At 41.6% G+C, this 16,290-nt stretch overlaps 1 protein-coding gene across 1 annotated transcript; it reads left to right on the top strand.

Annotated features, from left to right (window-relative positions):
- The first annotated feature begins 1,536 nt into the window (after positions 1–1,536).
- ccdc18 (coiled-coil domain containing 18) lies at positions 1,537–15,131 on the top strand. Its single transcript, XM_085439235.1, has 25 exons — positions 1,537–2,000; positions 2,127–2,218; positions 2,620–2,756; positions 2,970–3,076; positions 4,076–4,204; positions 4,402–4,498; positions 4,593–4,714; positions 4,870–5,149; positions 5,315–5,402; positions 5,860–6,077; positions 6,350–6,460; positions 6,550–6,681; positions 6,837–6,971; positions 7,123–7,200; positions 7,314–7,430; positions 7,525–7,692; positions 8,078–8,220; positions 8,612–8,775; positions 8,884–9,097; positions 9,225–9,324; positions 9,437–9,574; positions 11,569–11,697; positions 12,233–12,370; positions 13,196–13,639; positions 13,734–15,131. The coding sequence occupies exons 3-25, from the start codon at positions 2,622–2,624 to the stop codon at positions 14,484–14,486; spliced, it is 4,140 nt and encodes a 1,379-aa protein (XP_085295361.1). The 5' UTR covers positions 1,537–2,000; positions 2,127–2,218; positions 2,620–2,621; the 3' UTR covers positions 14,487–15,131.
- Positions 15,132–16,290: the final 1,159 nt, after the last annotated feature.

The raw sequence follows: 16,290 nt of genomic DNA, 5'->3' as shown, positions 1-16,290 counted from the left end.
CTTTACTTGCCCTATGAAAGAGGGGGTCTCCAAGTCCCCAACCTCAGATGGTATTATATGGCCGGCCAACTAACATCAGCCACCCATTATTTCTGCCCAACAACACCTCCAGCCTGGGTTGACATTGAGCAAAAATCTGTTCCAGATCTTCCGTTAAACACTTTTCTATATTCTTCAGACACTAAGACATTAAAAAAGAGTACAAAGAACCCTTTCTTGAATAATACAACTATAATTTGGCATGCAGCACATAAACATGTGGGCGATCCTCCATCACTTTTGCAATTCACCCCTATTTGGGGAAATGAAAAGTTTACGCCTCGTGAAAATTATGGAGGATTTAAAATATGGAAAAATAAAGGTATTCAAAAAAGTTAAAGACCTATATGCAGACAGCATGCTTAGTTATGTGAAACACATTTAACACCCCCAAAGCACTTTTTTAAATATTTACAACTGAAAAATAATTTGTCATCAAAACTGCAAAAGATTGCTGAATTCCACCATTAACAAAAATAGAGGAGGTATGTGTTAAGAATACAAAGGGAAAAGGTTTTCTCTCTATATATTATAATTTATTGATGCTTCCCTCCAAAGACTCTGGATGCTTGGAGAAGGGAGATCCAAGAGGACATGGATGAAAATGACTGCAACCAATAATAACCTATATAACACCTGCCAAGCTTTATCATATGTCCAATGATATTCCAGACATCTGTACTAAATGTTTATGGGAATGTCCTAAAATCCAGGAATTTTGGAAAGATGTTATCAAATGTCTGTCTGAAGTGTTTAAGGTAAAAATCCCTTTAAAGGGTAAACTCTGTGTACTTGGAATATACCCAAGGGAATTTAAGCAACCGGAAAAACAAACTAAATTACTGGACTATGGACCACTTCAAGCCAGAAGAGCCATTGCACTATGTTGGAAGAGTATGGATGCTCCCGCTGCACAGGAGCCGTGAGAGCCAGGAACTTGTGAGTTGTGTATGTCCCATCAGGCAACATTCATACCTGCTCTGTTGGCAGTTCCTGTGAGAAGGAGAGGCCACAGTGGGCCTGCCAAGGGGCAAGTCGCAATCAGTTTTTGGCAGTGACTTTTATATAACCTTTATTTATGCAGTTTAAAAAATCTCATTAACATTAAAAATGTATTTTGTAAGAGTAAGCTCGCCAAGAGGACAGCACAAATGGCAACAAATATTACAATGGTTCTGTAAAAATATTTTAAGTGGGGATAAAGGATTGGTTATAATGTAAGTACAATACACAGAATTGTAAAGATACAACTATATTCAACTAATTCTATATATAACCCCTTTGTAAACCCTGTTCACCGAAGTCTATTTACGAACATACGTAAAGATATTACACAGAAAAAATACACAGAAACATTGGAAATCAGTTTTTGGCAGGCAATCACTTTTTGGCACACCACACGCGCCGTTGTTCGCGGCTATCCCTCTTCACCAATCAATTCACAGGCAACTCAGTATTACCCAATAGCAAGGTTGGTTGTTAGTTGTAGGCGGAGACTAGGAATTACAAACTGTTTTGGATACCTTCTCCTTCATTGCAACTGCATAGGGTAACGTGTAAAGATTTGTCACAGTAGAAACGATAAATGCGTATGATATGCTTTTATAGCGTAAGAACAATAAAAAGTAAATTTTTAGTTGAAAGGTTAATGCTGCCTGTGGGTCGTTTGGTGGCTTTTTGCTGTGAAAACAGTGATAAGGTTGAGGAGTTAGCCACCTGTTGATCCATCGAGCAACACTGTTTACATTTAGCGAGCGTAGTTGTTCTGGTGTAGCCTCGGATACTTAAAACATAGCCACATGCTGATGAAGTTAAAGGTCTTCTGGAGCTTTTCAACCGTTCACACAAGCGGTAAATGTTGCTTCAGCGCCGGAAAGCTAAATATGCACCCGGTAATAGTCTGATGTTTGACATCAAAGAGCTAATCGGTTTGAGGGAGCTCAGCCTACACAGAAGCTGAGGTGAGTAATCACAGAGACCCAAACTGTAGCTGGTGTTTTTTGTAACAGAAACCTGCAAATATGTAGTATGATTCTGTTTTCGAGCCGTCCACCCTCTTCTCTTGGTTTCCTCTCGCTGGTCTGCAGTCAGTCAGATGGCCGTGGTGATGAACAGGTTCAGTCCTGGCTGCCTGATGTTATAATATCTTGTGGGACGGCTGAGAGACGGATTGTTGCTGGTAGGTGCAACCTCCTCCAAGTCAAAGGTAAAGGGCAATGGAGTTATTTCTGAGTGAAACACTAAGAAAAAAAGTGTTTGAATATCATTTACACATTATCTGTCACATCGGACTATGTTACATGCTGTATAAAGGTATGCACGTCCATGAATTCGGTAATTGTTCCCTCAAATGAGAGAAACTATTTTGGTGGGCTAGTTTTGTTTGCATAAAGGGTGACTACCCAGGTGTGGGCTGGTTAGTGGTCTATATTTTCTATACACATAAAACTGAGTAAGTTGTTCAAAAAATGAGCAGATCTAGTGTTACATAGCAGCTCTAGGGTAAAAAAAATAAACGTTTCTCATCCACTCCTGTGTCATGCCTTTGTTTGTCATCATCATTCAACACTTGTTCTGTAGAGATGGAGTCCATTTCTGCTTCGAGGAAGAAGGTTGGCTGTGTGCGGCAGGAAAACGCCTGTCTGACTCTGCAGGATGAGCAGCTCATCAGTGACCTGGATGCAATGCAGTATGAAATGGCTACCTCCAAATCTCAGGTATGATATTACACATGTGATTTTTAATTTTATTATTATTTTTAAGTGGAGCTTGTTAAATCTTTAAAGACTGTGGGTTAGTCTGCTGCAGATGAATGCAGTGTTAAATTAGTGTTAGATTTCAGTGTTTTTTTTCCTTGAAATGTCAAATATGATATGACAAGTCTCCCGTAATAACTAGCAGAAAGTGTATACATCTGTGTTCGTTTGCAGGTCTACCTCAGGGGCCCTAGGGCTGGGGTTCACAACAATGTGGTGGTCATGAGTGAACAGATTCGTCAGCTTGAAGCGGAGCTGGAGGCTCAGGCCAAAGAACTTAAGTATGTCATTGACTGAAATATCCACAAGGTTTTTATTCTTAACAGAACATAAAAAAACATAGCTCAAGCATTTAAAGTGATTTTTATGAAAAATATTAGCTCATTTTGAATTTGATGGCAGCAGCACATCTGAAAAAATTTGGAATGCGTGCAACAAATGGGTGGAGACAAAACAAAACAAAAACATAATCTACAAATTGTGGAGGAATTTCAGAATAATGTTCCTTAATGTAAAGTTGCGAGACTGCGAATATTTCATCAAATGGACTAACGAAAAGTGGAAAACTGTTTGTGGTCAGGTAAAGCCATCAAAAGGCATCTTTGAATGCCTGGAGGTGGATCAGAGGCTGTGAAATTAACAGCTTGCACATCTGCAAAGGCACCGTCAGTGCTGAAAGGTGTATATACAGGTTGTAGAGCAACATATGCTCCCATCTAGAAGGGAAGGCCTTGCATATTTCAGGAGACATTTGGAGCATCATGAAATGAAAACTATAACAAATTGGAACAGGCAAAGATGGGAACAAACAGGACAACATTCCTCTCCCAAAAGTCCAGCTGGTCTCCTTAGTTTCCAGATGTTTCCAGACTGTTGTTAAAGAAGGGGGTTGCTACACAGTGGTACACATGACCATGTCCCAAGTTTTTATTTAGACATACTGCTGCCATCAAATTCAAAATGAGTTAATATTTTTCTCAAATATGTAGATTTTCTCAGTTTAAAGATTTAATTTGTTTTTTATTGTTAATAAAATAGAATATGGGTTTATAAGTATGCAAATCATTGCATTCTGTTTCTATTTACTTTTGAGTAAGTCAAGCTGGAACCTTTCAGTTTCTTTAAAAAGGTCCCCAAAAGATCAAGTTCACTCTGGGTGGAAATGTGGCTCTTTATTCGAGCTTTTCAAGATGTACTTATTACGTTTGCCTTTTGTTTCTTGAAACTGTGCCTTTAATTTTGGCATTAATAGCATAACCTGTATTGTCTGTGTTTCCCAGGGCAGCAGAGCTGAGGGCAGAGTGTTGTCAGGAAGCTGCAGCTCACAGCGACATTGTGGTAGCGACTCTTACTGAAGAGCTGAGCACACTCAGGGAGGAGCTGGAAAAGAAGACGGCGTTAGGAAAACGGTGGGCTTATATCCAGGCTCAGCTCTGCTCATGATTTCAATCAGTACAGTTTAAAATATGAGTGAAAATAAAAGAAAACAATCTGGTACAGTGTGTTTTGTCTGTATGACTGTCTGTATTGGGCATCACATTTTCTTATGTTTAGTTGAATTATTTACTGTATTTTACTAACGCATGTGCAACACCATGGCTTGCAGGGCAGAGCAACAGAGGAATCAAGCACTTGAAAATGCAGAGAAGCTCAAAGAAGCCTTCAAAGATTATAAGGCTACAATTTCCATTAAGCTTAAAAGGGTGTGTTTATTGAAATATTGATTGATTTAAACTAAAAAACAGTTTTACTTGCATGTTAACATCAGAAATATATGTTTTGGTTTGTGGTTTTCAGGTGATGGAGAGTGAAAACAAACTAAAAGGAAGTCTCATAGAGTGTGACCGAGAGAAAGAGGAGCTGGAGATGAAGTGCACTGAGCTGGAGAGACAGAAGGCAGAACACAGACAGACAATTAGGTACTTTTAATTTAACTGCATCGTTATGTAGTTCTTTGATTGCTCGCAGGATTTCTAATAATCATAAAAGGGATGATTTTGTCTTTTATAAGGAAATTTCTGTGTGCTTGCATAGCATGTTTAATCTGCATAGTTTCTCCTCGTCTATCTCGCAGTCAGCTGACGGAGGAGGTGAAACAGTTTAAGGCTGCGGCCGCTCGCCTCCAAGCCCAAATTGAAGAGGCTGGACATAAAGCTTCGCACCTGGAGCGGCAGCTTATGGAGCGAGGTGCAGAGTGCAGGGATGTGGCCTCTTTGCGGAGGGAACTGGAAGACCTGCGGGCTGTGACCCACAGCCAGGAGCAGAAGGTCGCCCAGAGCCAGAAAGAGGCTCAGCTGAGCCAGACAGAGCTGGCCGGCTTGGAGGCCATACTGTCCCTGCTGCATCTGCGGGAGGTGGGGAGACGTCTGTGTGTCGTTTGTGTTCTTACCCAGTTTTTGAATCAAGGTTGTGCTACGTGATTATTTTATTTGCTTCCTCAAAACAAGCCGCCCTTTATGGCTGATCGTGCAAAGCAAAGACATGGTTACTGTTGTCACACTTTTTTTTTCTTCTTAAAGGGTACTTTGGGTCAAATCTGTGCCAGTCCTTGCATGTTGCCCCCAGTGGACTATACGGGAGCTGCACACCTGATGAAGCTAAAGCCAGGTAGGCTCAATCAGATTAATCAGTTCATACTTGCAACATACTCTTCATCTTCTTTTTTTCAAACTGAAAGGGAAATTATTTGTTGATTACTAACAGTTTATTTCTTTGCACTTTGTGTATGTAGTTTAAAATGCAAGAGTTTAAAACCAGCCTCTGAAATTATTTAATCTAAAAAATAAAAAGAGTAAAGCTTGTGGGTGTAGTGAAGGAGGACATGCAGAGAGGAGAGGATGCTAGGGTTTAGGATGAGATGGAGCCAGTTCACTGTGGTGAACCCTTAAAGGGAGTGACTAAAAACAAAGTATAATGAATAAATTATGAACTAGTTAATGATTTGATGTTTTAAAAGGAATGTAAAGTTAAAAATAAATTCCAATATCTATCCATAAAAATGCCTAAAAAAAAACAGAAAAAAGAAAAATGCATCAACTGCAGTCCTCTCTGTTAATCCCGGCAGGTGAGGGCTACCAGCAGCTCACGCGAGTGCTGCAGTCAAAGGAAGCTGAGCGGCTGAAACAGAGCAACCTGATCGAGCGGCTTCAGGATCGTCTGAGCAGGGCCCAGGAGGAAATCTCCTCCCTGCAGAGCTCCATGGCCCAGAGAGCCTCCCACTACCAGAGCCTCCACACAGAGCTGCTGGACAAACTCAAACAAGCCACAGACACAGAGAAAGAGGTAACACACTTTTTCTTATGTTTCCACACACACCAGTGCTAACAGCAGTGTAGCACATACAGTATTATTTCTACTTACAGATTTTTTTTATTGGAACAACTCAAGCCAAATGTACCAAAGGGTACAGTATAGTATTTTATAGTATAGTATTTTAGGTAATAAATCACTAGATTGTAAAGTGTACAGCGAGTTTTATAGCTCAGTAAGCTTTTGTTCCAAGTTTCAAAAGTCATGACTGTTACTTACAGATTAACTGTCTCTGTTGAACTCAGTTAAAGAAGAAGAAGGCACGAGTTGCCGCACTGGAAAAGCAGTTACAGGAGAAGACTTCAGCCTACAGTCTGGCTGCACTGAAAAACACTGAGCTGGAGACTCAATTACAGGTACGCGGTTATGATTCAAATGTAGTTTTTCTACTTTTAGAAAGTCAACGGCAAATCACACTTTGGTTCTTTTTTCATTTTGATTAAAGGAGAAGACCAGCAGCGTCCAGCATTACCAGTCACTGCTGACCAAAAAGCAACGAGAGTATCAGCAGTCTCTGGAAAAGTGTCAGCAGTCTCATTCTCACCAATTCACAGAGCAGCAACAAAGAATACAAATGGTGGTCTACAGCTTTGTCTTTTACCTCTGTATTATGAATTTAATCATACTGCGTAATATTAAATGTGCTGCAACCAAAGGGTAAAGAAGAGGAAAGATGGAGATAATCTGCACTGTAATATTCCTTGTAGTAAGATTATTTTCTGTCTCCTGCAGCTGCAGTTGTCTCTGGAAGAGGTTCAGCCTCGGGTGGCAGAGATGGAGCAGGAGTTGAGTTCCCTCCAGAGGGAGCGAGACGAGGCTCAGAGAACAGCTCTGTTGCTGCAGAACTCTCTAGATCAGCTCACACAGGTCAGAACACTTGTAGCATAAGACCACAAATGCATCCTCTGTTTCAGAAGAAGACATGTAGACGGTAGAAGTCGGAGAACCATTTAATAGACATGCATCACAGTACATATGCTGTTTATGAATGAAAAACCTGAAATTATATTGTTTTCAGGAGAAGCAGGTGGAAGTCAGACAGAACGAGGAGTTTCTCCAGAGTTTCAAAGAGCAGGCAGCTCGCTCTGCAGCCAAGGTGTGTACAAATAACACTGCTAACAGATTTGGTTTACTGGACATGAACTTCTAGAACAAGCCAGGAATCAAACCACATCAACAACTGCAGTTACCAATTTGTTTCTACACCAGGTGTGTGAGCTGCAGTCGTCTCTGTCAGCATGCAGAAAAGAGATGAACTCATACCTGCAGCAGATAGAAGAGATGAAGAAGAACTACGAGACCGAGCTGGAGAGGAACAAGGAGAAGGTACAGTGTTGGTAACAATGCAGGAAAACTCATGCAAATTCATCCAAAACCCACTTCTGAGGCACATGTTCTCCACTCCTTCCCTACTTTTTAGGTGTCCTCTCTGCAGGAGAAGCTTCACAGCACCACTCTGGTTTGTCAGCGCTCCAGTGAGGAGAACCTGCAGCTGCAGCTTTCTCTCCAGCAGCAGCAGACCATGCTCACAGAGAGCAGCGCTCGAGTTTCTGAGCTGGAAGAGAGCCAAAGCCAGCTGCACAGGCAGGTGAGCTAAGACGGAGCAAAAACCTTCTCACTTAGAAGGTAAACTTGGGGAAAAATGCATTTTGCATACATGTTTTATTGTAATTTATGCTTTGTATTTATAAGTGGTACGTTTAGAGTTGTTGTCATATTTTTAGTTGAATGTATGGAAAATGCTAAAGATTACACAGCTTCAGAACACACAGAAAAGTGACTGTACCCGAATATTCAGACCTTTTCTTAGACACGTTTCATCGATAACTTTTATTTTTAAGTATCTTTTCTGATGCGTCTCCTGATTTATACGGCTTGTAAAACTGTAACAGTTTGCTGTTTATTTTTATTCATAGGGAATAACAATAATTCAAATCAAAGTGTATGTTGTTGTTGGTACTCTCTGCCTGCAGGTGTCGGGTCTGGAGCAGCAGCTGGAACGAGCCCGAGTGTCTCTGCAGGAAGAATTAAGCAAGAGACAGGAAGATAATCAGGTGAAGGAGAAGAAGCTGCGGGAGATAAACCAGCAGAATGAACGGCTCTTAGAGTCTGTGAGGTGAGCACAGCTAAAATAAGAGAAACTATAGCTCTAGTTTTAGTTATAAGAACCATGTTTGCTTTTTAAAATGCAAAGCTTGGTATTATGGGCGTAACAGTCATTCGCTTTTGTAGCTGTTTAATGCAGTTTGTATGGAGGTTTGTTAAAGTTTCATTACAGTTCTCACTTTAAAAGGAGCAAGAAAATAAAAGCACTTTAAGAGTTTGAATCGAAAGAAATATTTGCTGAGCCAGTTTAGTTTCTAAAAATTCTGGAGGGTCTCCTACTCCCAAGACATGGACATCTTTCCAGCTGTGCTGAATTAAATCTTATAAAACTGCAAGTGTGCCTAATTTCTTGCAAGATAATGGTTTGTTTTTTTTTATTTGTGGGTTTTTTTTGTCTGCAGACATCTCACATTAGAGGTGAAAAAGTGCAGGGAGGAGCTAGTGTCCAAGGAGTCAGAGCTGGAGCGTCTGAGGAAGGATGTCGGTGTTAAGACTTCTCAGATCAGCTGTATGGAGGAGAGCCTGCAGCACATAAAGAGCCAACTCATCAGCAAGAATGACATTGGTAAGATGTGTTTGTTTTTCTCCATAGGTTTTGTGGAATTCTTTTATCTTGTTTAAATACTAGGAGCATTAACACAAACACAACTTAACAAACCTCTCACCCTCCTAGTTATGGATCTGGAGAAGGCGCTTAATCGTAGTGAGGCAGATCGGCGCAGCTGTTCTCAGAAAGTCGAAATCTTAGAGGGGCAGCTGCAGATGGTGCAGAACGAGTTGGCTGACACTCTGAAGCAACTACAGGAACTCAAGGATGTTTTACAGAAAACCCAAAAGGTTTCAGATGAGCGGCAAGCCTCGGTGGAAAAACTGACTGTCCAGCTGAGGTGAGAGCATGGCGTCATGTGCTCAGATGAGATCTGTTTTGTGTATTTATCCAGAGAAAATAATTTGCTGTTTAACATTTAATAATGTCTTTTTATGCTGTAAGTATTTGTGTGTATGACTTTACAGGGAGACCCAAAGGGAGCTGGAGGAGAGAACTCACGAGGTTTTAGACATGGACAACGCCCTGAGGGAAAGACAGGGGGAGCTCCAACAGAGAGCAAAGCTGGTACATCCCAGACGCACACAAGCATAGCTGATGTACAGTTCATTTAATCCGTACCATAGTTTGCTGCCATGACTCATCATTTTCCTCTTTCTCGACATCCTGTTGTGTTCAGCTTGGCCAACTGGACGTGGCCATCAAAGAGCACAAGCAGGAGCTGGAGAGGAAGGTGGAGTCTCTGCAGCAGAGCCTGGAAGCCAGAGAGAGAGAGCTGAGGGACGCACAGAGGGAGCTCACTGACAGAAACATGAAGGTCAGAGCTCAGAGCAAGTGTGTCACTGGGTTTGCCTTGAGGGATATTTTTCAGTTGGACCGGCATTAGAAGAATGGGAAAATAGAATGAATGAACTGACAATGTTTTGTGTGCTTCTTCTCACTAAGAAAACAAAAAACAGAACGATGTTTACGTCCCTTTTTGCATCTTTCAGTCTTTTTGTGCTGCATATTTCATCAACTTGTTTGCAGCTAGATTAAACTGTAGGATATTTGGATATGGAGCAGCTTTAATATGAGATGTTAATCAAACACAGTCAGTTCCACGAATGTTTGCGTACCTTATGTTTGCATTTATCTTGTGTTGTTACTTCATAAATCTAATTTCCATGCTGTAGTCTGGGTAAACAGAAGCAGCTGCTCTGAAGAGATGTACAGATCTAGTTTAGAGTCAGTTATAGAGTTAGAAAATGAACTCATGATTGGTATGATTTAGATAACACACTGTGCTGATGTACAGTTTACATACACTAGTCATGGTAATTTGGGGATTTTAATGATTTTCTTGAACTGCTCTGGTTCCAGGATGGAGTGATCATACAACATACATCTTTAATGACTTCAAAGAACAAAATCGGGTGCACAGGTTTCAGTTTATTTTTCATTTTCTCTAATCCACACAAGGTCAAAAGTATACACACAGGCTCAAATAAATACATAGACTCACTAAAACATTTAATAAGTGGTTCCTGTCTTTGAACTTAACAAAGGCTTACCTTCTCATTAGTGATCATGATTGACCTCTGCTAGTTTCTCTTGTCCAGCATAAAATGGATTTGTGTGACAGGACTCATTGGATTGTAAATCAGAGAAGATCTAAGAAGGAGTATTGTAGATTTGCACAAGTTAAGAAGGTCTACACAACTGCTAATTCAGTTCAAACAATTGGAGGTAAATATAAGTTATTCAAACTTGTCAAGGTCTGGAAGAAGACCGAAACCATCACTCTCAGATGAGAGGAATTTGGTTTGGATGTTCAGGAACAACCCAGGAACCACCAAGGCTGATGCCTACTATGAACTGGAAACTGCTGGAACTTCAGGATAACACCTTCAAGCCCGACTGAAATTTGCAGCTGCCCACATAGACGAGTCAAATACCTTCTAGTCAGAAGAAACAGAGATTGAGACCACAATGATAAGAAGTATGTTTGGAGGAGTAAACTTGGAGCTAAGAACACTGTACCATCTCTCAAGCATGGTGGTGGTAGTATCATGCTGTGGAGCTGTTTTCCACCTGTGGTACTGGTTCATTGCTCAAAGTGAATGAAATAATGAAGAAGGAGGACTACCTCTAAGTTCTTCAACTTAACCTCAAATCAGCAGCTAGACAGATGAAACTTGGACAAAACAGGATGTCTCAACAGGACAATTACACCAAACTGAGATCAAAACTGGTTTTGAAATGGATAAAGTGGGCTAGCATTAAGCTTGCCTTCCCCATCCCCCAAACTAAAACCTGTTAGAAAAAGTTGTGGACAATATTTAAAGGCTGGATCAGTGCCAAGAAACCAACCTCAATTTCAATGAACTCTACCAATTTTGCCCAAAAGCGTTGTTAAATATTCACCCAGTATTATGCCAGAAGCTTGCTGGTTACTGCCAAGAGTGTCTGGTCAAAGTGCAACATGGGGGCATTTAACCAAATAATAATGGGGATGAAAGTATATATTTGAGTCTGTATTTATACTTTTGACCTAATTTGGATCAAAGAAAATCCACATAAAATTCAAACTTGTGTGCTCACTTTTTATTTTTAAAGTTATTAAAGAATGTCTGCTGTACAGCTGTTAAGCAATGTGGTTGAAAAATTTGGGTGCACTTAAGTTTTGTGCTGGTGCGCACCAGTGCAACCGTGGCAAAAAGTTAGTCCAGAGCCCTGTACAGTCATTCGACATTCATGCCAATGATGAGTGCATGTAAACTTTTGACCACAACTTTGTCTTTTTGCATATGTGTGTGTTTGTGTTGTCAGGAGTCTCAGGAGCTGTTTGCATGTCAGCAGAAACTTCAGAAAGTTCTCAAAGAGCTTGAAGAAACTCAGGGTCACTGTGAGGGTCTGAGCAGAGAGCTGGATGCCTCCAAGCTGCAGACCAAAGAGACGGTATCGTCAAAACACTGTTTGTTTCTTGATCATATTAGATCCATTAGCTTTGCCTGCATGTCCCTGTGTAAGGTAATAGTGGGTGGGGGTGTTCAAACTGTCACTTAGTGAGACCTGAGAGCAGCTTGCTGGTCTGCCACTGAGCAATCTTGATGCTCATGCTCAGTGTGTTCACTGCTATCAGCAGGAAGCATCAGTGACATTCATTAAGTAATTAATGACATTACAGGATTTCTCCTGGTGCAGAATCGGCCTTTAGGGAATGAAGCATGATTGGTTTGGATTAAACAACAGGGGTCTTAAGGCCTCCTGCCTTAACTTCTGTTAAAATCAATATACCATACTTAACAGAGGTCTACTTGTTTTACTCTTCTTTCTTGCTATTTATAAAGTATGCTGGAGTTCATGAGTGACTGAATTAAAGGCCACTGATTTTCCTTTGGTGGCAGAACAAATTATATTTATGCAGGAAAAACCCTCTTCTTCATGTTGTACATCGGTTTCTATCATTAATTTGGCTGTGGTGTGTGTGCAGGAGGCCCAGCTGTGTGCCGTAGAGGAGGAGCTGACTCTGAAGGAGGCGCGCTGGCTGCAGTCGGAGGCCAGGCTTCAGGGCATGGTCACCGGCTTAGAGCAGGAGCTGGAGCTGGAGAGGGAGCAGCATAGCAAAGAGGTACTGTTGTCTCAAGACTGGTGACAGACTGCTCTGTTAACAGTAAACTAACTGTAGACTGTTCTAATGGGAAACCTCAACGTTGTGTGCCGTGTAGAGTTTGCCTTAGATCTGCTGATTTTAATTTAACTCAGGGTCCACAACACTTGATGGTGCACCTGATGTGTTTGCACCAAAGATAAAAAAACTAATAACTTAAATAATAAATCTTGAATTCCATGAAATGTACTTAATTTAATTTATGTGACACAAAGCCCAATCTATTATTTTGGCCTCTAAAATAATCTGTGTGACATTTGGATTTTATCTACCTCTTCAGTTTTCCAGAGAGTTGAGAAGTAAATTTCAGACACTTATTGTGGATTTATCCTAATAGAGCCCAAACTTCTTGGTCAGCACTATTTCTGTCAGCTTCCTGTCCGTGAGTTAGTATGTGTTTAAGCCTTTGTGGTTTTTCATGTTCTGTAGTCCTAAATATTGTTCCTGTTTCAGTCTGATTTGTTTTCCTCTTTTTTATTTATATTTGACTTTTACACATCAGTGACGCCATATGATTTCCTTATTTTATAGTATCTTTTCTCATGTTACTTCATCTCTGTTACGCATAGCTGAGAACATGTTGGTTTTGCTTCTTTGTCTTTTTGCAACGTTTAGTGTGAGTTTATTAGAACACATCAAAACCACATCATGAAGCAGTCAAACAATAATGCTCATATTTATATTTCATATATCAGGTTCCATTTAACTAATTTATTTTAAACTTTCTGTCATTGGGGGGGAAAAAGCAGCACTTTTCTCACGCGTCTGTTTTCCCTCTGTTCCCAGCTGGAGTCTCTTCAGGAGACTCGAGGCCAGCTCCTCAAAGTCTCGGAGCAGATCTCCTCCACAATGCGCTCCTCTCAGGAACAGCTCACTGTTAAACTTCAGCAGAGCCAGACCCAGCTCGAAGAAGTCAGCGTCCGCTTTGATCAGACCAAAGCCCAGCTGGACCAAACTAAGACGGAGCTTGAGCACGCCTGGAAGCGAGCTACTCACCTCCAATCACAGTTAGACCAGAGCCAGACACAGCACCTTCAGAGCCAGACTCAGCTGGAACAGAGCAGGACTCTTTACGAGCAAACTAGAGCCCAGAACAGTCGTCTGCAGGCACAGCTGGAGCATCTCACTGCTGTGCTAAATCAAACCCGAGTCGAGGCTGCCCAGCTCCAGAGTCAGCTCCATGCCTCCGAGAAGTCCGTGGAGACCTCCAGTGATTCCCTCCTCATCAAGGTAGAGCTTTCTTTAGTCAGCATAATGAAAGTTGCATGTTGTAAGTTCTTTATGATAGTTTGTTTTTTAAGCTAATGTTCCCCTGTTCTGGCAGGAGTCTGAGGTGGCTCGTCTCCAGGCCAGGATCTCCAGTTTGGGACGAGCTGCAGACCGACAACATCTGTACAATCACAGCACCTCTCTCTCTTCTCTGCACAAAGTCACAGACTCTCCCCAGCTCTGCCTCTCTGCTCCTTCCCCTGCATCCTCCCCCAAAAAGCTTCAGACGACTATCAGCTCTCCTCCTCATGCCCATTCCACACACCTAAGCTCCCCAACACATGCGCAGATGTGTTTATCACCCTCTGCTCGCTCAAACCTTAAACCCACCTCGGCTCTTCATCTCTCGGAGAGCCGACAAACGTGTGACTGGCTGCAGAGCAGCAGTATTGACTCCTCCTTGGACCTCCCTGAGAGCGTAAAAGCCACACTGAGAGAGGCTTTGAGTAAGCAACCATGGGAGTCTTTGTCACACTCAATTTCCTCTTTACCAGACACAGTGGACCACAGCTGGCAGGGCCTCAGTACCTCAGATGCCACAGTAATCTCTGATAACTCCTTCAACCCGCTTACTTACATGGTGGACAGAGAAAGTGACAGAAATCCAGACGTGGAAGGCATCGTGATGGAGAGGGATGAAGGCAAGCTGCTCAGTGATTCGAGGAGGGAGTCTGTGAGCACTCTGGTGGGTCAGGAGGAACAGGCTGATATGAGTTCACTGACAGGCATGCTGAAGTTTGTCAATCAGACACTGGCCATGCAGGAAGATCCTTCTTTATGGAGATCCATAAACCTACCACATACATGACACCGCCTCAGGTTAAAACACTCATTTAACGGTGAGTTAGTTGGTCATTTACACTCACCAACATGCACAGTTCTTGCAAAATTTCACTTCTTTTTTTGCATCATTTGCTCTGTTCTGCTCGATGGGTTCGAGGGGTGGTGCGGGCAGCAAAAACAAACGGCCTCCCAGCTGTCGTCACATTTAAATTTAAATGTCACTGAGTCCTGATTGGTTCACATCACACTTTTTACCAAGCGACCAAAGACCACTGAAAAGCCGTGATGAAATGAAACCTGTGTCCCTGAATTATCTGCTCTGTTACAGGAAATTAAATTTTATTCAGGACAACATCACTATTACTAACAGGTCATCAAAGGTCATGAAACATAGACACTGAAGGAGGCTTTATAGAGAGAAGGTGCTAATGATGGATGTTAATTTTTGTTTTTAGAGGGACGTCAGAGAGGAGGAGAGTCGTTTTGCATTTCTGTTGTTTAAATAGGTTTCTGCATTCATCAACATTATTATTAAGATGACCACTACTATAGCAGACTGTGATGTTTTATTCCAAATTGTAGCATTCTTGTTTCATGTACTTTTTTATTATAACCAATATTTATGTGTTCTTAAATAAGCTAATTTAATTAAAGAGTTTTATATAAAACACTTTGTGATTCTCAGTTATTCTTCTGAGAGCTGGTTTTGTTTGCTTATTCCCATGTAGTTGGTGACTGTGGGGTCATGTTACCAGAGCAACTGCTTGTTTTGTGTCCAGAAGAGAACAATTTCTGGCTCAGACTGATTTGAGCGGGGGTGGGGCTCAAGCTGGTTAAACTGCCTTTTGCACTTCTGTGGTTACGTAACACAAACTGGAGCAACGATCAGCCTTCATTGAGTTTTGGGATCAGCTTTTACCAATTTACAATCAAAATCGCTGAATTCAGGTATATAAAATTCAGCCCCCATGCATGCTGACTCCTACAAACATTTGTGGGACACTCTCAGGAGCTCAGTTAATTACAGCGTGGTACCATGATAGGATGCCACCTGTGCAACAAGTGCAGTCATGAAATTTCCCCATACTAGATATTCCACAGTCAGCTGTTAATGATATTATAACAAAGTGAAAGTCACTGGGAATGACAGCTACCCAGCCTCAAATTGGTAGTCCAAGTGAAATCACAGAACAGGGCCAGCACAGAGGTCACCATCTTTCACTAATTAATCGCTACAGACCTCGAAAGCACAAGAACAGAGTGTCGTGAGCTTCGTGGAATGAGTTTCGATGGTCGAGAAGCTTCATCTACGCCTTACATCGCCGAGCACAATGCAAAGTGTTGCAGAGGTGTAAAGCACGCTGTCACTGGACTCCAGAGCAGTGGAGACGTGCTCTGTGAAGTGAATTAACTCATCTGATGGATGAGTCCGGGTTTGTCGGTTACCAGGGAAACGGTCCTTGTCAGGCTGCATTGTGCCAAGTGTAAAGTTTGGTGGAGGGGGGATTATAGTGTAGGGATGTTTTTCAGGAGTTGGGGTCAGGCCCTTAGTTCCAGTGGAAGGAACTGGTTCAGCATACCAAGACATTTTGGACATTTTCATGTTCCCAACGCTTCCCAGGGGAGTTCAAACTATTATAGTTGCAAAGATTGAGCTGACGTCATATTAAACCCTATGGATTATGGCATGTCAAATTCATACACATGTGAAAGCAGACAAGTGAATATTTTTGATAATAATTTGTGTATGATATTTTGAACATTTGTTAGCAAATGTGTATAGATGTGAGAAAATAACAGCACCACACCTTTAAAGCAAGTTGATACAG

This window comes from Copadichromis virginalis, linkage group LG18 (assembly GCF_057382275.1).
Source record: "Copadichromis virginalis isolate Kocher_CV1m ecotype Utaka linkage group LG18, C_Virginalis_male_GT1.1, whole genome shotgun sequence".
Lineage (NCBI taxonomy): Eukaryota > Metazoa > Chordata > Actinopteri > Cichliformes > Cichlidae > Copadichromis > Copadichromis virginalis.
This window is presented reverse-complemented; position numbering and strand designations above follow the sequence as displayed.